The sequence below is a fragment of the Trachemys scripta genome, chromosome 1, assembly GCF_013100865.1.
Source record: "Trachemys scripta elegans isolate TJP31775 chromosome 1, CAS_Tse_1.0, whole genome shotgun sequence".
NCBI lineage: Eukaryota > Metazoa > Chordata > Testudines > Emydidae > Trachemys > Trachemys scripta.
In genome coordinates, this window is record NC_048298.1 from 40,862,214 (window position 1) to 40,885,342 (window position 23,129).

At 39.1% G+C, this 23,129-nt stretch overlaps 1 protein-coding gene across 2 annotated transcripts in view; it reads left to right on the plus strand.

The window, feature by feature from the left end:
- Window positions 1-23,129, plus strand: part of LOC117876240 (V-type proton ATPase subunit S1-like) — a gene marked incomplete at its 3' end in the record, with an annotated part of 70,823 nt that overhangs the window by 18,581 nt on the left and 29,113 nt on the right. The window contains 5 exon segments of one of the 2 annotated variants that reach the window (XM_034768195.1): window positions 4,375-4,507; window positions 4,611-4,679; window positions 13,400-13,593; window positions 16,116-16,156; window positions 21,288-21,373. In XM_034768195.1, the coding sequence (XP_034624086.1) occupies window positions 4,375-4,507; window positions 4,611-4,679; window positions 13,400-13,593; window positions 16,116-16,156; window positions 21,288-21,373 (523 nt within the window). 2 annotated transcript variants of the gene reach the window in all.

The following is a 23,129-nucleotide window of genomic DNA, read 5'->3' on the forward strand; positions in this document are numbered from 1 at the left end:
CAGGGCCACAGTTTTATTAAGTCTCTGTTTTTTGAGGCAGTCCATGTGTGTGCGCGCGCACACACACACACAACACTGTAAGTGAAAATACATGTAATAAAATGAAGTAACAGGAGAGATAAGAACCAACCTATGTAGATTGTATTTCCGGCGATGATGCTGGGGTTATCGAAGTTCACTGTTCAGAATCTAAATCATCTTAGAAAAGATGCACCACCAACTCATAAAACCATCAAAGGAGCAGTGCCTAAGAATGGTGAGCCATTCCAACACTGCCATATTTTAAAATGGGCTTATTAACTTCCCAGCATCTTTGTATTGTTTCTGTGTTGAGCTAAACAGAAAATAAACCCACCAATTTTTACCATGCTGATTTAGAATCTAGTTTAATTCTGTTTCCTGTGTCATGTATTTTTCAATTAATTGCAGATGTAAAAGCTCTGGAATAATCCTGTGAATATTTATTTTGTACAGTTTTGCCAATGCTGTTTGGGAAACTGATTTTAAACTACTGTTTGATTTGCTGTAAGGTAATTGTTAAAACATTTGCAGTCCTTTCTCCCTGCTCTCAGACATTACATTTACTAATTTTGCGTAAATTAATCTGTAATCAATTTCCTTAATATTTTAATGCTGTATCTTGCTGATATAAATGTAAAAAATTCAGAGGTTCAGTATTGAGCTGAGGCACTAAAACTCTATATGAATAATAATTGTGAATCCTTGGGGCTTTCCCTGCTGTTTTAAAAGTTTATATTTAAGGCTGATGCTGAGATCATGGGGTTTGCTGTCTCTGAAAATTCCAAGCATACCTCTGAAGCAATTTCTAAGCTCTTGGGCTTTCTGCATATTTGTTAATATGAATTTCAAAGCACAAATGAAGAGGTTTAACATGCATATGAAAATATCAAATGGTAAGAGCTCCCAAATAAATAAGAAATAATAATAATAATAAATTTACTGTCTCCACTGCCCTGAGTTGACTCCTCACAAAACTTTGGGAAGCCTTACAGAGAAGTATAGTTTGCTTTCGACTGGCAATCAACAGTGAAATATATTCTCAGCTGACTACTATGCTTCCTGACTGCCAGTATCTCAGCTCCATTCTGGCAGAACACCCAAAGTCTTTTCACCCATGAAAGGCATTGACTCTGAAAGGATTCTCCTTGCAACAGTTCTCAATTAAAAAATTATGCTCTCATATTCACCTGTGGCTCAGATTACAATCAATAATAGCAGGCTGAATAAATACTAAATTGTGCATCTGTTGTCCATTACAATGGAACTCATTTGATTCAGGCTAAGAACACTGATTTATCATGGTTTAGTGGTTAAAGCATATGACTGGAAGATGCAAGATTGAGGTTCTATTCCTGTTTTTTCCAGAGTTGCAGTATTACCTTAGACCAGGGATGGCCAACCTGTGGCTCTGGAGCCACACGCAGCTCTTCAGAAGTTAATATGCAGCTCCTTGTATAGGCACCGATTCCTGGGTTGGAGCTACAGGGGCCAACTTTCCAATGGTCCAGGGGGTGCTCACTGCTCAACCCCTGACTCTGCCACAAGCCCTTCCCCCACTCCACCCCTTCTCGTCCCCTCCCCTGAGCCTGCAGTGCCCTCGCTCCTCCCCCCCACCGAGCCTCTTGCACACCACGAAACAGCTAATCAGGAAGTGCAGGGAGGGAGGGGGAGGCACTGACCGGCAGGGCTGCTGGTGAGTGGGAGGCGCTAGGAGCGGGGAGGAGAGCTGATGGGGGGGCTGCTGGCGTATTACTGTGGCTCTTTGGCAATGTACATTGGTAAATTCTGGCTCCTTCTCAGGCTCAGGTTGTCCACCACTGCCTTAGACAAGTCATTTAGGGCCAGATTTTCCATAGAGTTCTGCACCGAAGCAGAACAATGTGAAGTATTAAAAGAGCAAGGTGTCATCATTACCTCTGTATTGAAAATATACTTTTCTAATATGTATAATATTTTACCAAATAGCTGCCTACGTACCTACCTATGGTACTTCTATAAAACAAATGGTTTCACTAAATATAATAAATAGGCAAATCTAGGATAATTTATCCAAACCCCCAGCTCTTTGATAAAATATGAAAGATCTAAGCTGTTCCTGGTTTTAGTTTTGCAAAACCAGGTGACAAATAATGTTTTAAAATATAATGCCACTTCCGTCTGTATCTATTCTTATTAGTTGGTTTTAAAACTGAATAGGCAGTCACCTATTTCTCTCTCTCTGCTATTAGAGGTGAGCAAATGTATTGTAAATGCTTTCATAGAGCGTTGCATGAAAGCTTTTACCATTTTTTATTCTGGATGATTTCATACTTCTGAAAAAGTAATTTTTTTTCCCAAGAAGTTTCTGCAAAAGTGGTTGCTTCAATATTGAAGAACCTATGAGAAAACATATTTATGCATTTTATCATTGCAAAGCCACCTTCACTTTAAAAGATCTTATCTCATGAGTGTTCATGTGATGTCAAAATATTAGTAACTTAGCATGAATTCTATCCATTGTATAATGCCAGGGTGTCTGACTGCACTATGCAGGCAGTTTAGTGGGAATTAAATAGTGGAAATTCCAGCTGAAAATTTTTAATACATTCTTACTGATTCCAGTTGGCAACCAACTTTTGGCATAAAACAATTGAGTCTATTTGTCTCGTGATTCTTTGGTGTTACGGGTCCTCCAGTAGAAATCCGCAGAGACCAGATGAAAGATTCTAATACAGGATGCTACTACGGGGAAATTGGACTTTCAATGGCAGCCTGTTAGCCTTAGCCACAATGGAACAATGAGTCAACTTACTGCTTCACCTCCTGGCCACAAATCTATTTTCAGCCTTTCCTCATCAGCTTCCCTGTGTTCATGCTCCTCCTCACATCCCTTCAGTAATTGGTTCTGTGTCTGCATGAAGTGCTAGAGGTAATGGTATTGATGATTAGGACACAGTTTTTGAATTCTCCTCTCTAAAAGTGCCATCATCATCATCACCACAACTGATCCTCTGTGTGGATCTGCACATCTTCCTCTGGCTCTGGTTACTTTTTGTTTCCAGGTAAGTATGTTAAATTCAAGAAGAAATCTGGCACCAAAGAACAGTAGTTTTAGTTTTGCCCACAAATCAGATATAGCAGCTTGCTTCCCAAGTTGAGTCTTAGCCATTGGAGTCACCAACTCCGTTGTTCCCTGCCAAATTATTCATTTTGCTAAGGCCATTTTTGAACAGCTGTGATGGCTAATCTATTTCCATTTAAAACATAGGACAGCTTGTACCTATGTCTCTCTAGAGCAGTGGTTCCCAAACTTGTTCCGCCGCTTATGCAGGGAAAGCCCCTGTTGGGCCGGGCCAGTTTGTGTACCTGCCGCGTCCGCAGGTTCGAACGATTGCGGCTCCCACTGGCCGCGGTTCGCTGCTCCAAGCCAATGGGAGCTGCTGGAAGCGGCGGCCAATACATCCCTCAGCCCGTGCCGCTTCCAGCAGTTCCCATTGGCCTGGAGCAGCAAACCGCGGCCAGTGGGAGCCGCGATCAGTCGAACCTGCAGACACGGCAGGTACACAAACCGGCCTCACCCGACAGGGGCTTTCCCTGCGCAAGCAGTGGAACAAGTTTGGGAACCACTGCTCTAGAGGATGAAAGGACCATTACAAGGATCCAGAGCAAGCATATGGAAACTTTCTCTTGTATTCTAAACAACCAACCAATATGACTTCCTTCCAACTTCTAAAATCTATTTTATATGAAAGAAAGGTAGCATGTACCATCAACTTCCTTTTCAAAAATATCCTGTTACAATAATAGGTCTATATGGATGCTTAAATCCATCCCTGTTCAGCAAACCGCTTAATCATGTACTTAAGTCCCATTCAGTCTCCTAGTTAAGCATAGGCTTTGCTGAACACTGATGGTTTGCTGAATTGGATCCACAGTGTTTACTACCATTGGCAGTGTCATTGACTTCTAAGGGATCATCCACAGTGGAAAGCACTTCGTTTAGTAGTATGTGTTTACAGGATTGGACATGGAGAAGGTAAATTCTTCATGTGAGGGTCCCCATTTTACACATGCCAATAAAGCATCTAGCATACTGTTGGCACTCCACAAATCATAATAAATACTAATGGCAGGGGGCAGTAGTAATAAATAATAAGCATCCATGCCCCAGTTCATCCTTAGTGTAACTCAACTGACTTGATATGAACTACACTAGAATAATTTGTCCATTTGAATTCACATCTAGAATAGATTGTCAGATGTTACACCTGATCTTTACCAAAAGACTACGCTATCATTACCAGCATTTGTATATTGAAGTGAAACAAAATGTCAACCTTTGCAACAAGTATAAAGGAAAATATTTAACTTTAATTTCAGCTCACTGTGGAACTCTGAAGCTACTTTACATGAGGGACACATTATCTCAAAGCAGGAGCTGCATATGCTACTGCAACCTGTATTTACTCAGGATTCCAAGAACCTTGTCTTGTTCCTTCAAGATACGGTATGTACTGGTAATTTGTTTCATCTTGTCAATGCAGAATACAGCTTGTGTGTAATGAGCTGAGATGACACTGTCTGACCTGCACTATTTTTCTGCTTTTCAGCTTAGCATCGATGACTTCACACATTACAGTGAATCTTATGAAAATGAGAAGCCATTTCACAATGTTCAGGCAAGACTTTCTATTCCATATGTTATCTCCCAGTGGTATTTGAAAAACAAACAAAAATGATGTTAGACTGACATGACAGACAATTGTTAATAGAATGATACTCAAATGAAGCAGTTTGATAACTTAAGAATGTGTTTCAATTTTAACAGCTGAGTTGCAGAAAAGCAATTGCATGTACTGTAATATCCTTCATAGCAATCTTCTTTCTGAAAGTCAAATTCTGTACATTGATCATCATCTGTAAAAAATTATTTCTAAAAACATTATTATATTAGTTAGTATAAAACAAGAAACTCCCAGAGTGACACTCCTCCAAAGTTACATTGTGAAGCCCACTTACAAAATTGCTGAACAAAGTGAAACAGCTATAGGAATAGGTTCACTGCTCCTGATTTTCAAAAGTGGCCTTCTATTTTGTTTCCATGTTTTTATGCTAACATGACTAACACCAAATTCAGATAACTATACGGCAAGTGTAAAAGTGCATCTGGGAATGAGTAAATTATGGAAGTTACAGTAAATTGTAATTGAAGAGCCAATGGCTGCATCCTCAAAAGGCTGCAGTAATACTTCTGAATGTGCCTGTCCTGTGGTTTTAAAATCGAAGCAGGATTGTGCCTGCTTCATTAAGGAGCAATTCTTGCCCCTGCTTCCATGGCCATAGAGGCTCCTTTGGCAGAGAACTGGTGCACTTCGACTGTTCAAGTGAGGGAAATATTTCAGGAAGCTGTGCAGGATGTACACACGCCTGAATGTTGCAAGACCCCTTTGTGGGGATAGTCTTAGATGACAGACATAGGTGTTCTGAGAGAGAGCTGAAAGATTTACAACTGTGCAAATCCTCCCGTTCTTTGCCCTATAATGGGACTATGTAAGAGTTTGCAGAACCTACCTCATTATGCACTCCATAACCTTGGAGGTAGGATTCCTCCCTGTGTCCACTTCAGCATCCACTCAAGATCCAGAGAAGCTACTTATGCTGGGCACTGAGCTCTGGGTTTGCCCCACTGTTTTGAAGCACTTGGAGGAAAGGAAGGTGATCAGGAACAGTCAACATGGGTTCACCAAGGGCAAAGTCATGCCTGACCAACCTGATTGCCTTCTATGATGAGATAACTGGCTCTGTGGATAAGGGGAAAGTGGTGGACGTGATATACCTTGACTTTAGCAAAGCTTTTGATACGGTCTCCCACAGTATTCTTGCCAGCAAGTTAAAGAAGTATGGATTGGATGAATGGACTATAAGGTGGATACAAAGCTGGCTAGATCGTTGGGCTCAAAGGTAGTGATCAATGGCTCGATGTTTAGTTGGCAGCCGGTATCAATCGAAGTGCCTCGGGGTTGGTCCTGGGGCCAGTTTCGTTCAACATCTTCATTAATGATCTGGATGATGGGATGGATTGCACCCTCAGCAAGTTCATGGATGACACTAAGCGAGGAGAAAGGTAGATATGCTGGAGGTTAGGGAGCGGTTCAGAGTGATCTACACAAATTGGAGAATTGGGCCAAAAGAAATCTGATGAGGTTCAACAAGGACAAGTGCAGAGTCCAGCACTTAGGACGGAAAAATCCCATGCACTGCTACAGGCTGGGGATTGACTGGCTAAGTGGCAGTTCTGCAGGAAAGGACCTGGGAATTATAGTGGATGAGAAGCTGAATATGAGTCAACAGTGTAACCTTGTTGCCAAGAAGGCTAATGGCATATTGGGCTACATTAGAAGGAGCATTGCCAGCAGGGGAAGTGGTTATTCCCCTCTATTTGGCACTGGTGAAGCCATCTGGAGTATTGCATCTAGTTTTGAGTCTCCCACCTCAGAAAGGATGTGGACAAATTGGAGAGAGTCCAGCAGAGGGCAACGAAAATTATTAGGGGGCTGGGGCACATGACTTATGAGGAGAGGCTGAGGGAACTAGGCTTATTTAGTCTGCAGAAGAGTGAGGGGGGATTTGATAGCAGCCTTCAACTACCTGAAGCGGGGTTCCAAAGAAGATGGAGCTAGGCTGTTCTCAGATGACAGAACAAGGACCAATGGTCTCAACTTGCAGTGGGGGAGGTCTAGGCTGGATATTAGGAAAAACTATTTCACTAGGAGGGTGGTGAAGCACTGGAATGGGTTACCTGGGGAGGTGGTGGAATCTCTACCCTTAGCAGTTTTTAAGGCCCAGCTTGACAAAGCCCTGGCTGGGATGAATTAGTTGGGATTGGTCCTGCTTTGAGCAGGGGGTTGGACTAGATGACCTCCTGAGGTCTCTTCCAACCCTGATATTCTATGATTCTATGATTCTCTGCTTCTGTTAGTTATTATTGAGATGGCACTTCCATTCTAAGCCCTTATTTTCAGTGGCTCCTTTAACCATTCCTGTTGGGGCTGAAATTTCACATGCTCCTTCTCACCGCAGAAGTGAATTCATTTGGGAAATTGGAAGAAAATCTCTTCAAGCATTGTTGAGGCACAGCCACTCAATCAAAGGTGTGATTTTATTAAATACTTTCCCCCCTTTGTCTTTAAAAAAGGTCAAAGAATTTAAGAGAATCAGCAGTGCTATTGCAACACTGTCTGAGACTTTCATTGCATGAGATTCAGAAAACAGAATTAAAACTCCCATAACTACTACCTGTATCGTGCTGAGCAGACTCAACTCGCATTGACTTCAGAGGGAGTTGAACGCTTTGCAGGATCTGACCCATAAGGACCATACCTTGCCAAACAATGGGACATATGATGTAGTACATCATATGTATGGGGCGGCTTGTATTGCCTATTAGTGTTGCCTGACATTTCCCATTATAAAACCCTGCTTTTAGTTCACTTATAACTTTTCCAAATGTAACTGTCTGGGCTGAAATTTTCCAGCCAAGATGATTCAGCCATTTCTGAGAATGAGGCTAAGGAAAAATGCATTGGTTTGCCCAAGACAAAACATTCTGGTAATCTATTCTTTGAAAATCTCTAGCATTCTGATGCTTTGGAGAAAGGACTTGGTAGGGCAGTGCCATGTATGTCAGGGATATGCCTTTTGCTGCCCCCATGGAAATCTACCCAAATTTGGCCAAGTTATAAGCCCTTGACAAAATTCACAGGCTTAGTAGAGACTTATTAGATTTAATAGCTTTTCTGAAAGATTCCTTCTACACTGGGCATGCTCCAGCCCAGGGCTGAGTTGGACTTCCCCTGAAGTTGCAGCTTTGGACTGCTGTGGGGTGTGCTGGGACTGGGTCCAGGACTGGGCACTTGAACTGAGAGCAGGGAAGCTGTCTCTCCTGCTCTTTCAGTGCCTCTCTTGTTGGGCCCGGGCAGCATGGAAAAGGAAGCTGTCTGATTTGAATGCAGAGGGACAAGAGATGGATGGGAGGGCAAGGAGATTGTTACTGGGAGCCAGGAAGGGAAACTGGGGTGGGGAGAATAGGGACTTGGGAGCCAGTAGGTGCAGGGGGAGACTGAGATTGATTGAGGAGTTCATGGAGGGAGATTGGGACTGGGATTCAGTGCAAATGGGGCACATCTGTGTGTGTGTGGAGGGTTGCAAATGGGGATCAAGGTGCAGGAGAGAGACCAGATCAGAGGAGCCAGGTGAAGTGGGGCCTGGGACTGGCTGGACAAGGAGCTGTTGGGAGGGGACTGAGTGGACAAGGAAACTGAGTGTGGCAGGAGACTGGGACAGGAAGTCTGGAGGTATTACAGTAGGACTTAATTTCCAGGGATACTGGAAATTGCATTTTTCTATATTGCTCCATCAATAGGATTGTAAATACTTTACATTGAATTATATATTGTTTAGATAAAACATTTTTCTTTCACTTAGGTGCACATATGTATTACTTGAACAATACTAGGGCATTTGTGAACACAGTCATAGATTTGAAGCCCAGAAAAGGTCATTGAGCCTGACCTTCTGTAGAGCACAGGCCATAAACATTCACCCAGTAATCTCTGAATCAAGCTCATAATTTCCAGTTGAGTGACAGCATATCTTTTAGAAAGAAATCCAGTCCTGATTGTTTGATGAAAGACCCTATCATAATATATACACAATAGGGGAAAAAGGGAAAATCAGCCATGAATTTCCTCACCTTAGGCAAATTCAGATCTTTAATGTTGTATGATCACAAATGTTTACAGCTCAATATACAAACTTTGTTGTATGAGTGATTAAGAAATAATAGCTGTGCCATGTTACCTGAGCATTCTCCTCTTGAACTTCAGAGATGCAAATTTATTCACAGACTTAAACCAGAGATCTCATTTAGTATGAATGTGTGCATGTAGCAGCATGTATAATACAAGGAAAAAATGTAACTTGAAAAGAGAGTTATGGGGTTATAAGCCTCAGAGACATTTGCAGTTATTAGATTTGTTCAGCTACATTAACAGCTGTTTTGAGCTTTTGGGATCAATGAGTATGTGTGCAATTAGAGACTTCCATTTCCAGTTAATACAGAAAAAGATGTTACAAGTACACCATTTGTCCTAAAGGTTCAAATAATTTTTTTATTAAATAATAAAATACAAAGATTAGCATTCTGGGAGAATTTCTGTCAAGCAAATTATATTCCACAAACTATTTTCCCAAGTATTAGCTTTGGCTTTCCCTGCACTGATGCTTAACTTTATGGAATTACAATGTAAAATAAAGCATTCTAATTAGCTGCCAGCTGTGCAGTTGTGTAATTACTATTGTAAGTCAGAACTTTTGGCTAGATATTGCATGTGTGTAAATGTACATATGCACAGCTACATGACTTATTATTATAGACACTCCTTGATAGCCTAATATAATCTAATTGGCCAAAACAAGCATATGTATGTAACTGAAAATAATTGCAATCATTATTGGTAGTAAAAACTGTTGATCGTTTTACCAACTGGCTGAACAGGGTCATATCCTATCTCAACATGATTGCTTAACAGGTATAAACTATATTGCTATAAGCATCTTTATATCCATACAACTGCACACACAGTAAGGGTTGCACCATTTAAACTGTGTTAGTTTCTAAACCAAAGTAATTATAGCAGTACAAAACTGTGTAGACCAGTTCTCAGTCACCCATGTCCCCTCCCTTCTGTTTAAAGAGGCTGAAATATTATCCTCTACTCTACCAGGAAACCTATTGCTTCATACCCTTGTACTGACTTCAACTAAATTGATACAAGATAGTCTTAAACCAATTTACGAATCTCCACACAAGAGGATTACACCAGTTTAACCAAATTCAGTTTCTAAACCAATTTAGTTAAATTGGTACAATTACCTGGGATAGAAAAGGCCTTAGAATCTTTAAAACTTTGTTTTTGTTTACACTTATTTAACTTCAGTGACTACCTAACCTTTTAGATAAAGGTTGTCTTTGTTAAAAGATTCAAACCTTCCCCTACAGCTATGGTGTGAGGACACATGGTAAACATGCTCTAAGACACTGGTTCCTACTATTAAGAGGTTTTCAGGCAAAAGTAGGGATGACCAGACTTGGCATTACTGATAGTTACAAGGTTTTTTTTTTTTTAAAGTAGAAAATAAAAACAAATGAATAATATCAGGCCCTCTTTATACATCATAAAAAAGCAAAATAAGTACATAAATAAAAAACAAGCAATGCTCCCATTTTTAAAAGAACAATTTGCAGATAACCTGTAATGGAAGGGCAGGAACAAATTTAATAAATGAGATATACAATAACAACAGTCACAACATTAGCTAACAAACTGCAATGGAATGAAAAACTACTTCTTCACAAATACTCTCAGTAGTTGAAATAACTATTAACTGCTAAGGCATATTGCATCAATTTTCCCTAGAACTATAATGCATAATTTCATGTATGCCTCCTGAAACTTGTGGTAAAGTATATTGTATTAATCTAAAAATATAAAATACATTATGTAAGCTGAAAACTTCAAAAACAGTGACAACACAAATTTTCCATGTGATTGTCACTGATTTTCAAAAGACTGTTACCTGAGTAGAAACAGATGGTTCTTCCAACTCTGTTTGCTTTGCTTTGCTTTGCTTTGAATATGTGACACTAATTGATCAGTGTGGTAGAAAATAAACCTACAACTTCGATATTTTAAATGGCATTTTTGCGGATTAAAGACTTCAAGAATCTCTCATTTATATGAAGAAACCTGCCTATTTCTGGCTTGTTTTTGCCCTGGAAAAGTCTGGGAACATAAGAATCTTTTCCCCAAAATATGTTTTGTTACAAAATTGACAGAAAAGTATCTAAACAGAATCTGTATCTAAGAACAAATGAGAGCAATTAACAATCTTTCTAGAAACAAATCAATTTAAAAAGTTTCTCTAATGTTTAATCTAAAAGAGAAGTATGTGACTTGTAAAAAGACAAAGAAGTGCATTCAGATGATAGTTTGACAAAGCCAGCAGAATTTCCTGATCCTTGATTGGAATGCAAAATCAGGCCCTTTTGGGTAGCTCTATGCAGTCTCAATCCCATTTAAAGTGTGCAGGATTCTGATGAGCTGAAGATGTACACTAGTCTGAATATACACTAGACAGCTAAAGCATCATGTGGGTTCCTTAATGACAGGTGTGCAATACTCATATAGGTTTTTGAATATCCATCTTCATAATTTTTATAAATCAACACACTGATCACTAAAAAAATTTCTTTAACAAAAAAAATTAAAAACTGCTTAATACTATTGTTGGAACAGTTCCTGCTGCTGGGAGCAAGGGGTTCAGAGATTATAAGGCAGGAAGGGATCACTGTGATCATCTATCAGAGGGGTAGCCGTGTTAGTCTGGATCTGTAAAAAGCAAAAAAGGATATTCACACATGAAAGCTTATGCTCCAATACATCTGTTAGTCTATAAGGTGCCACAGGACTCTTTTGTGATCATCTAGTCTGGCTTCCTACATAATACAGGCCATAGACTTCCCTGAATTAAAGTAGCAAAACTATTGGCATTAAATATAGCATCATGATTTTCTCATGCAACATGTTAACTATCTTCAGATTCATTAACCAAAACAAGCAAGGCAGGTTATGACTGTAGAAGGAGCTGAAAACCCTTCTCAGAGGCCTGTGAACCAAGGCAGCCTGGCCCTGTTTTCATTCCTGTAGTTATTTTTCTACCATCCTGGCTAATTGGACAATACAACCGAGGTATCTTTGATTTACAGCTCGAGAAACTGTGAAGATGTCCTTTAAAATCAATACCATCAGGAAACATAAGCAACAGCAAAACATCTGAGCAATCAGAAAAACAGAAAAGGGTCAGGAAAGTGTTAGAGAACAGAAAGAATGAGTAGGAGGAGAAAAGCTTTAGCAACACCATAACACTAGCACTAGTTAAGAGAGAGTCTGTAACAAGTTTAACATTAGAACACTAGATATAATAGCAATTATGCCTAAATTTAGAAATGCAAAAGAGAAGATACTGTGAACTAGGTGTCATAGTCACAGTGCAACCTGTTTTAGACTCCATTAGTCTTTCTCACGTGCACCCTTTGTGGATCAGCCTTACCACCGTCACACTTCTCTGGAAAGAACCACATGGTTCAGCCATTCTGGAACTGGATTTCTGCATGGCAGCCCCCCTAGTTCCCAACTGTATTAAGGCAACAGGCCCAACTGGCCTTAGCACCTGTCAGAGTCTCAATTCAGGAGCCTGTGACAATGTAGGTTTGCAGTGACACAGAAACAGGTCTTCAGAACATTAGCATTATTTATTCATTCTTGCAGAAAGAGGTGTTTGTTTGTTTTTTAATTCACTATCCATGAGAGTTTGGCTCAGAAGCCTGAATAAGAGTCATGCTCACCTGATCAAATAACAGATATTATACTATTTGATCAATTCCAACTGAGCCAACTCAGTCCAAGTTTTGTGATTCAGGTTTTGAGTAGCAAGTCAGGAAGTAATTGAAATTCATGAAAATACTTATAAAAAATTAAATAGCAACAGCATGAGATTCTGTGACCCCAAAATAGGCAAGATTTGTCAAATTATGTTACAAATTAGTCACTCATGGCACTTATCAAGAATGGGTATTTAAGATGCAAAGTGTGTAGACATGGTAGTGTGGCTATCTGGTACTGAATTGTACTGTTCTAACTTGTGCTTACCTATATTGATTAGTTTCAATTACAAGGGCATTAATTTCCTGACAGCTGTTTGATGCCCTTTATTAGACTGGTAGTATGAATGCACTTCCTCATGGTGTAGTAGCCATGGAGATGGAATTACTGTGTCACATTGAGACACATTGGTGTAGAAGTGTGAGGAAACTAGCACTGTATATGTTCTGAGGAATACAGACCAGGAGCTGTCATGCTTTCAGTATCATGCTTACACGGCTTCATGTGGAGTATGTGCTAAATAAAATGTGCTATCAATTTAAAGAGAAATAAAACCTGTTGGCAAAATTGTTAATACATTACTGGTTGAAAAATGCAGCATTATTTTTGTGAAAATATCCAAACAAATTTTGCAAAATAAAATTCATCAAAATTTTGAATTTTCAGACATTTCAATACCTTTATAAACTGGTGAAAAAAATAGAAAAAAAATGTAAGCTTTCCAAAGCTTTAATAATTTTGAAAAATTTTCAACATCTCTACCAGTGCTCATTACTTGTCATTTTTTTTAAATTGCAGTGTTGGATTTGTGTGCAGATTTGAATATCATAATATAGCATTCCGCCTGTGTCTTAACTATGAAGCAGATGACTAAATTCTCCACATACTTATTACAGGAACTCCTTGAGTCTTCATCATCCTCTTTAGTTTTATCGGCTGTTGACTGTCAGGCTACCAGTTACCTTTTGGATTATCTTCAAGAATCAATGGATTGGAAGCTAACAGACATAGATGAGTTTGAGGTATCTAAGCTGAAAGTAGACACATCCAAGCCCAACATATTTGTGGTAAAGCTACAGCCAATCAGCAGGTATGGAGCTTGTTGCAATAAAGATTGGAATGGACATTTCTGTATATTTTCAAGCCTTCTTGAAAATTCCATGTGTATTAACCATGTATAAAAGTCACTAAGGCCCAGATTTGTAAAAGTTATTGAGGCATTGCTATGCTCCAGTGCTGCAACACCTAACTGATTTGGGATCCTAAATCTTATTTTCAAAAGGAATTTACGCACTTAGGAGCCTGAATCACATTGACAGTAAAGTGACCAAGTGCCTAGATCCCTTTTGAAAATTGGATTTAGGATCCTAAATCAGTTAGGTGTTGTAATGCTGAGCACAGCAACACTTAAAAGGCTTTAAAAATCTGTGCCTAAAACAATAGGGTTACAGGATTAAGAAAGTTATTATCAAATATTTTGCCCTAAATACACACTCTATTATTTCACATTGTCCGTTAAGTTTACCAAGGACAGTATTTGAATGGTGTAGAGAAGGTCAGTCATATTTTACCTGTGTCATTATACTAGAAACATGGAACACCTAATGGAATTAAATAGCAACACATTTATAACTGATAAAGAGAATTATTTTATGCAACACGTAATTAACCTGTGGAATTCACTGCCATAAGGTATTCCAGAGTTTAAGAACCTAGCAGGATTATAAAAAGGATTGGATGTTTATAGCAATATTGAGATCAGTCTTAATCACATTAGACAGGTTAATGAAATTGTAAATATTAAATAAATTATCAATTATACAATTTTAAAGGACATTATCAAATCCTTCATGCTTCTGGGACTAAGCCATCTTCTCTCTGCCAGGGTTAGGGAGAAAGTTCCTTCATAGGCATGTTATTGCATGATTGTTAATTCTGGAGCTTTTACACCTCTCTCTGGAGTGTCTGGTATAGAGCACTGTTGGAGATTGGTCCATATCATTCAGTATCCTTTCTCCTGAGCTGGAATGGCAATCTGTATATTTCTGTGTTTCTGTTTCAACAAAAAGCTATGACGTTTATAGGCAGTCCTATCAGGGGCTGTCAGCATTCCTGTTGGGTGCTTTATCTCAATATAGTCATACAAATTATTGAGTTTGACAGGACTTTGATTATTTTATTTAATCTGATAATTTGTTCTGTTGTCAATTTCACCACCACTTGACACGTTTCTAACCAGCCTTTCCATTCTCTTCCGAATGACAGCAGTGATAAATTACTGTAAACATTTCTGTCACTGATGTCATGAGAGGAAAGAGCACATAGAAATGCTTTTAAACATAAAAGTAAATTGTACATGTGAAAAATCTAAAGTTACACTGAAATTTATTTTGCATCTGTGCTCATTGGAATCTACCCTGTAACACCCTCAAGCCTTTGAACACTTGTTTTCACATTTATAGCTCTCAGAATTCAGTACAATCAAGCAATTAGTTTACTTTGAAGTTGATGCTAAAAATTTGCAAGCCACACTGCAAGATGTTGAGATCAGCACAAAGCAACTTTTAAAGTATTAACTTCCTATTTACAATGTTGAGTTTTGCTTATTGCTGTGCCTTGAAGGCCAACTTATGCCTGCCCTGTGAAAAAGGGAGAAGCAGATGCTGAGTAGTCCCTTCTTACCCTATGGACCTGCACAGGAGATAGCTATAAGTTGGTTTGCTGTGCCGAGGAGCACTGCCAGCAGCATTAGGAACCCTAGAAGAAGCATGTGTGGGCACAGTAAAAATAGAATCTGCCCTGCTTGCAGGGGGGAGGGATAGCTCAGTGGTTTGAGCATTGGCCTGCTGAACCCAGGGTTTTGAGTTCAATTCTTGAGGGGGCCACTTAGGGAATCGGGGGAAAATCAGTACTTGGTCCTGCTAGTGAAGGCAGGGGGCTGGGCTCGATGACCTTTTGGGGTCCCTTCCAGCTCTATGAGATAAGTATATATCCAACACAAACCATCAAGCACCAATGTAAGAATGTTAGGGAGAGAAGGGCTGGCTACACAGTTTGCATAGGTGTAGCAAGTCACTCTGCTCAGTTCATTCCCCTGGTACCTCCATATATGCACTGTTGCTTGGATGGTGGAGCTCCAGTATAGCTCTTCCTCTATCAAAGACATAACTGGACCCTAAGATAGCATAACAATATATAGCATGTTACAATACAGATACAGGCAAGAGCCCTGTCCTAAGGAGCTTACAAGCTAATATCAGACAACATGACATAATGAGAGGGGACAAAACTTAATGAGAGGGAGTCTGGGGAGGGAAGGACCAGGTTAATACCAATAACATGGCTTCTTGTTCTGGGGAATTCAGCAGCTTGGTGGAGCAAAGTTTGAGTTTTTCAGGAATAAAATAAATATATCTCTTAGTTGACTAGTTCCTTATGGGCTTTGCAGAAAAAAGAAATGGACTTTAATGAAGGATTGAATAAGGAGGGAGTAGTAGCTTTGCAGAACAGCATAGGAAGGGCATGCCAAAAATGGCCTTTAACTCCAGATGTTTCTTGAGAATATTATGCTGGTCTATACAATATTTTAATTATCTTTCCTTTTTTGTATAGATTAAATGATATTTCTACTGCAAAGGCTTTTGCTGCAAATGGTAAGCAATGTGGCTTCTGTATCCAATGTTTCATGATTTGATCCTATTTTCCTGAGGGTACATGCTATACCTTCTAGTGATTCCCAACAATTGGTATGATACTATTACTAATTCTTTAGGATTCTTTTAATCTATCGGCAGCGATATTACTTGTATATAGCTAATCACCATAGCATTTAGTTACTGACAGCCTGATCCAAAGTCCACTGGAATAAATGGAAGTCTCCCAGTTGACTTTACTGGATCAGGCCCTAAATATGACTGGCCTTTTTGTGACTGATACTGTGATTTCCATCTCTGCTTCAGTGTTAAGCCTCTGCTCACTGTGCCTCCTATTTACTTCTGTAAATTTTAGCCCACCCACTCATATGTCTGTACATTACAGTGCACACAACTAAATAGGAGGTATCAGCTCAAGAGGACAAGATTGAGGTCTTAGTCTAGTAAAATGGTACACATGATTGAAAAGATTGGGAAATGCTTCTCTTGCCTCTGTAAAATGAAAATGGGGCCCTTCAAACAGTGCTTGACTTTAAGTTTAATTTTTGGTTGGTTTTATAGGTATCACACAATGCTTTTTAAAGGGGCATCAATGCACACATTTCTGCATTAAAAACTTTATTTTTCTAGGGTATGTAAGCTAGCCATAAAACAATTACTATATGCAAATAGACAGCACTAGTTTTCACGGGGTTTTAACTTGGACTCCAAATTAGAACTCCTATTATGAGGCTTGCAAATAATTGTGGGGGGCAATCTCATGGGCACCAGTGATTGCACACACAATCAAGTCATTACTCTAGGTGGCTAAACAATGTGCCTGCAATTATGTGTCCCAAAAACTGTGGATCTAAAATCAGAGGCAGCTTTTGGAAATCAAGAAGAACACCTTAGTTCTGAAGATAATGGTGTTTATTTTTGCGTAGGACAAAGTGAATTTGATTTTTAAATAGAAATTATTAACTAGCTCTCTGTCTCTGAATCATTGAGGCACTATGGTAGCATCAGTAGCCAAAAAAAAAAAAAAAAAAGCACAAAACACTGGAGAACTAGAGGCTGAAAGCTTTTCTAAAATCCACCAGCTGGTAACAGACCCCAAGGGACATTCTGCCAGATGGGGACTGCCAGAGTGTAGCACTTTCTGGCCACAACCCTCAGATCTCTCCTATTTTGGAACTGCAGATGTGGTGGGATGATGTAGGAATTAGCTATACCCATTCTATGTGTACGGGGGACACACTGCTCCAGCGAAGAAATGGCCTGTTTCTGCTTCCTTTGCATACCTGAGCAGCAAAAGCTAGGCCCTGGCCTGCATTTCAATTGTGCCATCAGCTATATAAAAGTAGAAATGTGTACTGGCTCCACAATTCATGTTCAGTCCTTGTGGTTCTTTTGCCAAGCATGGTGATACCATGGCACTGCCCAATAACTCATGAAAATATCAGTGACAGTGAATTTAAACTTAAAAAAAAAAGCTCTCCTCTGCTCCCCCGAACCTGCCCAGCACTGCTCTGTCGAAGGTGCTACCTCCTTACCTCAGGAACCAGTCCTCCTCCCTTGTTAGTCAGGGAGAGACTGCCCTCTCCTTTGCTAGGCAGTCTTTATATAGGGCTCAGCCTGGCCCTGATTGGCTCTCCACAGGCCTTTGCTGATTGGCTGCTGCTCTGCGCAGCCTCTCTGTCCTGTTCCAGCCCTTTTTCTCATGGAGTGGGGCAGCCACCCCACTACACTTCCCCAAAATTCCAAGTATCCAGACTTATGGTTTGGTTAAGATTTCTTTTTCTCTCTGTGTGTATGTAATAACTGTGAAAAGATTCCCTATGACCGTCTCTCATTTTTTAAAGATCATTGTTTTCTCTCTTAGGCCATTCTTCTTTCTTCAAGATACTGTTTGCCCCCTCTGATTTTTATCTTTGTCTTTTGTTCCTTCTGTTTCCTTTCAGTATTTTCTCTTTCTCTCTTGTGTGAGGCAGAGTATATGACAGTCACATGTAATGCCCTCCCCATTTTCCCTTTTGCTAAGATTCTTTCCTTCTCAGTAGAACTTTTCCTCTATATCAGCTGTCAGTTAGATTCTTCTCCCTTAAGTGCCTGTTCCTGCACCCATTGAAGTCAATGGCAAAACTCACATAGACTTTAATGATGTGGGATCAGGCCCTTAATCGCTTCCTCATTTATTTTGCCTTTCCTTCTTATTCTCAGTCTGTTCCTCCTAACCCCTATTTCTTACCTGTTACTTTTCTCCATTATTTCACCTCTTTCTTCCCTTTCCTATTCTCCTCTCTTGCTATTTTTTTGCTGACTCTTCTCTTTCTTTTGACTTCTCTCCTTCCATTCCCTTTCCTCTCCCTCAGTTCTTCTCTTCCTTCCTCCCCACCCCAATGATGTAAAAGTCCAGTGAGAAAATCAAGATCAATTAGGAAGTAACATACGATAGTCCTAGTGCTGATCCTGCAGTTCTTATTTAAATAAAGTGCTCACTGAAATTAATGGGAGCCTCCATAGAGACTGCAGGTTCTGGACCTTCCAGAAGGGAATAGGGGAATTATTTTCTGTTGTCAGTTTTGGTGGAGGTTCTTAATTGAGATAACTTTTATATATTTGTTAGGTACTAAATATATGGCTGCAGGATTCTAGTTGTATTGGTACCAGCTTTTTTGTGTTTTAATTTTAAACATTATTATTTTAATTTCATAAATAGTAAGTAGGGGTTGCATTGTGCCATGTGCTGTATAAGCATAGAGCTAGACGCTGTGCTTGCATTGAAGAGTTTATAATCTAAGAAACATTCTTAACGATACTTTAGAAGAAATGGATAGTGTGTGTGTCATGGGGTTTTGGTATTTTTTTGGTAACAGGTGAATTGTAGTCTTTATGAAACATACTGTCCTGAGTGTGTTCACATGACAACTCCTCTGAATAAACAGATTGTCTCTAGACCTTTCTGAAAGCCAAAAGTCATTGATATTCTTGGTAGCTATAGCTACGCTTGTCTCCTTGTTTCAGTGAAATGCTAAATAATGTATTATTATCTCAGAAGTTCTTTGATTATCGTAAATGAGACACAAACACATGCATTTACCTAGTATTATACCTGCTGCAAATGGTAACTCAAGCTGTTGGGTTTTTTAAAGAGAAACTGTTGCCTGTGCCTGTTGCATATAAATCTGCAGGATGTAATTTCTCTGAACTCCTAGATCAAATATATAAAATGTAAACTGTCATTTATGTTGCTGGGGAAAGTCTATGTGTGGGGTTTTTTATAGGAGATAAATGTTGATCATCATTTAAAAAAACACCTTTCTATAACTGCCCCTCTTGATTCAAATAGTTATTGGCTTAGTTGTGCAAACCTGGTAAAATCCTGCTGAAAAACAGTTACTTAAAGCTGCCTAACTGTGAGAGCACAATTTCACTAAATAGAAGAGGTTAAAAGAGTAATGAAATGAGAGCAAATACTGATAAATGAAAATTAAACTCAGTTACTGTAGCTTGCCCACTTAGAATCCATATGAAAAGCCTGTTTTGGCTGGGTTGTGAAATATCCATTCATCGGAAAGGTTTGCTTGGTAGATAAGAAGCAGTAAAGGTACCAAGACAGGAAATATTAGCCCACTGACTGACTTCTCCATCAATTACACTGAAAAAGCTAATGTTTCTTGAGATTCACCACCTGTACTCCTTATCTTATGTCGTTTTTTCCTAGTATTTTCAGTTTCAGTTGGCAAACTTGAGATAGGCTGTAAATTGTCATAATTATCTATGATTTTATGAATGACGAATGTTCCATAAGAAAATTCTTTGGACTCCCTTACTGAACACTTCTGCAAAACTATGGCAAGACACTGAGTTTGGAAAGCCTGGTACTTTGTAATGATTCCTCCATGTATAGCCATATAGTTATGCCACCATCTTCATGACTTGACTTACTTTCTTTTCTCAGAAATGTTAACAGCAGGGCTAATTAATGATCTGCTTCTGCTCCTATTCAAGTCAATAGCAAAGTTTCCATTGACTTCCGAGTTAGTAGTATCAGACCCAAAATTCACAAAGGCAAGTAGAATTATTACTCTCAGTATAGTACATAATGTGCACATATCTTATGAACACTAACCCTTTGAGCTTTGTTTGGTGGTAAGTTTCCAATAATCGTATGCTCTGAATATTCTGGGGTACATGGTATAATTTCTCCCCTTATAAACACAGTTTACTAATTCTTCAGTTTTATTTTTAATTAGCTGGTAATTTAACTAGCAGATTTAGATATCCTTTTTTCATTTGCTGGATGATCTTCTCTTCCTTCACTTTCCTAAACCCACTCTCCCAGGTATCCATCCTACTGTACTTTCTTCACAACTTCAGAACCCCTCCTTTATCTGAATTGTTGTCTTGTCTAATGTGGACTGTAACTTCCTTAGGGCAGTGAATGTCTCTGACTGGATTTTTGAAAATCCAGCCTCAGCTGGAGTACAGTGTCCAGTTCTGGGCACCACACTTTAGGAAATATGTGGACAAATTGGAGAGACTCCAAGGAAGAGAAACAAAAATGGTAAAAGTTTTAGAAAACCTGACCTGCGAGGAAAGGTTGAAAAAACTGAGGATCTTTAGAATTGAGAAGAAAGACTGGGAGGGGTGGGGATCTGAGAAATCTTCAAATATGTCAAGGGCTGTTATAAAGAGGCCAGGGATCAATTGTTCTCCATGTCCACTGAAGGTAGGACAAGAAGTAATGAGCTTAAACTGCAGCAAGGGAGATTTAGGTTAGACATTAGGAAAAACTTGCTAACTATAAGGATAATTAAGCTCTGGAATAGGCTTCCAAGGGAGGTTGTGGAATCCCCATCATTGGAGGTTTTAAAGAACAGGTTCAAAAACAGCTGTCAGGGATGGTCTAGGTTTACTTAGTCTTGCCTCGGCACAGGGGGCTGGACTTGATGACCTCTTGAGGTCCCTTCCCACCTTACATTTCTGTGATTGTAAATTATCATGCAACTTGTGGTGTCATATAGATTATTTTAAATAATTGTACTAGTAAGTTTAAATACCTATCTATGCTGTTACTTGTACAATGATCATAGATTTTTAGTTCTCACTTTAGAGTTTGGTAATCTATACAAATTTGTATTTACAGACAAAATAATTGGAAGACTGACTATGAGTCTGCAAAAACAAGGAATTCAGTTTTCAGTAATTTATACTGCAATGAGACCTTCAAGGGTGAGTAGTCTTCCGTGTCTAGAGCTGTCAGATTTTTGGCGTATAACAATACTTGCTAATGAATGTTGTACGTGACTTTCAGGATTACACAAGTAAGCAGTCAGTCCTGTACAAGACTTTGTGCAGAAAGGATTGCCTGGATTTTCAATTACAGACATGTATTTTTAATAGACTTGTGAATTTTCCACCTTTTTAGTGATCTTAATAACTTGTAATTTTTAAAAAACATAATATTTAGATTTTTTCCCATTTAATTCTTGTCTTTTGCATAAGAAGGACCTTAATGAAGCACTGGATTATCAAGTCTTTCATCTCTAGAGGGTTCAAACCTAGATCAGGTCATTATTAGCCAGATGTTGTTAATTAGCTGATGGATGTTAGTTGTCCAGAGAAATGAGTTGGTGGTCTAAATCTAGTTCCAGATAGATGAGGTTTAGCCAGAACTGATTGCACTTTTTGATGTGGTAGTCTGAGGAGAAGGAACAGTAATCAAATAGATACAGACACTGGACTATTTGTGGATGACACACAGATTAGTAGAGAGGTAAATAATGATGAGAACAGGCCACTTTCCTCAGTGTGACCTGTTTCTCTTGGCAAGCTGGTTGAAAACAAACAACATAAACTTTAATACAGCCAAATGCAAGGTCACACATCTAGGAACAAAGAACATAGACCATACTAAAAGTACACTGAAAAGCAGGTACTTTGAAAAGGACCTCAGCGTCATAGGGTACATCTACACAGGGATAAAAACCCATGGCTGTCCTAGGTCAGATGACTTGGGCTTGCGGGGCTCAGGTCCCAGGTTAAGATTCAGTGGTGGACCAATTTGAGGACACTTGCATTACTGTTGTCTCTGCTGTCCACGTCCTGTGGATAAAGTGTGGACTTCAGTCTCCAGGGCTTTCAGTCAACTTCTTTCATAAGCAGTAAATTTTGCATTTTAAAGAAGGTCCACAATAATAATTATGAGTGGTCACAATTCTTTCCTGTATGAAATGGAAGGAAGCAATCACTCGCAAATTGCAGATATGCATTTGGTAGATTTTGAAAGAAAAAATTGGGGTTGGTTAGAGGAATATAGAGAGTAATTTAAAAGAAATATTAAAATCTGTAATGATTTTTAAGTGATTCAGTTCGGCCAACTGGAGCTTTATTCAATAATTCAGGTAATGCAGTCATTTTTAATTATTCTACATTCCACAAACTGAGCCTTTTTAAAAACTCTTCTACATTCTAAATTCAAGTCCATGTAAAAACACTTCAAGTTATTTGCACAGTACAAGTGATATTAAATTACTGCAGTACTTTCAAGGTTTATCAGCTGCCGTAGAGGGCTATGGGAGGCAGCCAGTACAGCACCTACTGGAGATTCATCTATCCATACTTCTATGTGTAACCCAATGCTCAATATGTGTTACGCATCTCTGTCTGTGCTTGGTCCAATGAAGATATGAATGTACTCAACTGTCAGCTAAAGCCAAATTTATTCCTTCACCTCATGCTGTAGAGGTTTATGCTCTACATAGAGATTACAGGTTCAATACCCAGTGACAACCAAGAAGCTGATCATTATATATGGCAAAAGTGTTGGTTACGTGAAAAGGAATTTTACATTATTCTTTACTTCTGAAGAATGTCACCAGCATCTAGCTTTAAATAAAACTCTTTACACTATATCCAGCATAATGTTTTTGGCATTCACTCCTATTTATAAACTAATATCTCAGGGTACTTTTCCATGAATGTTCTA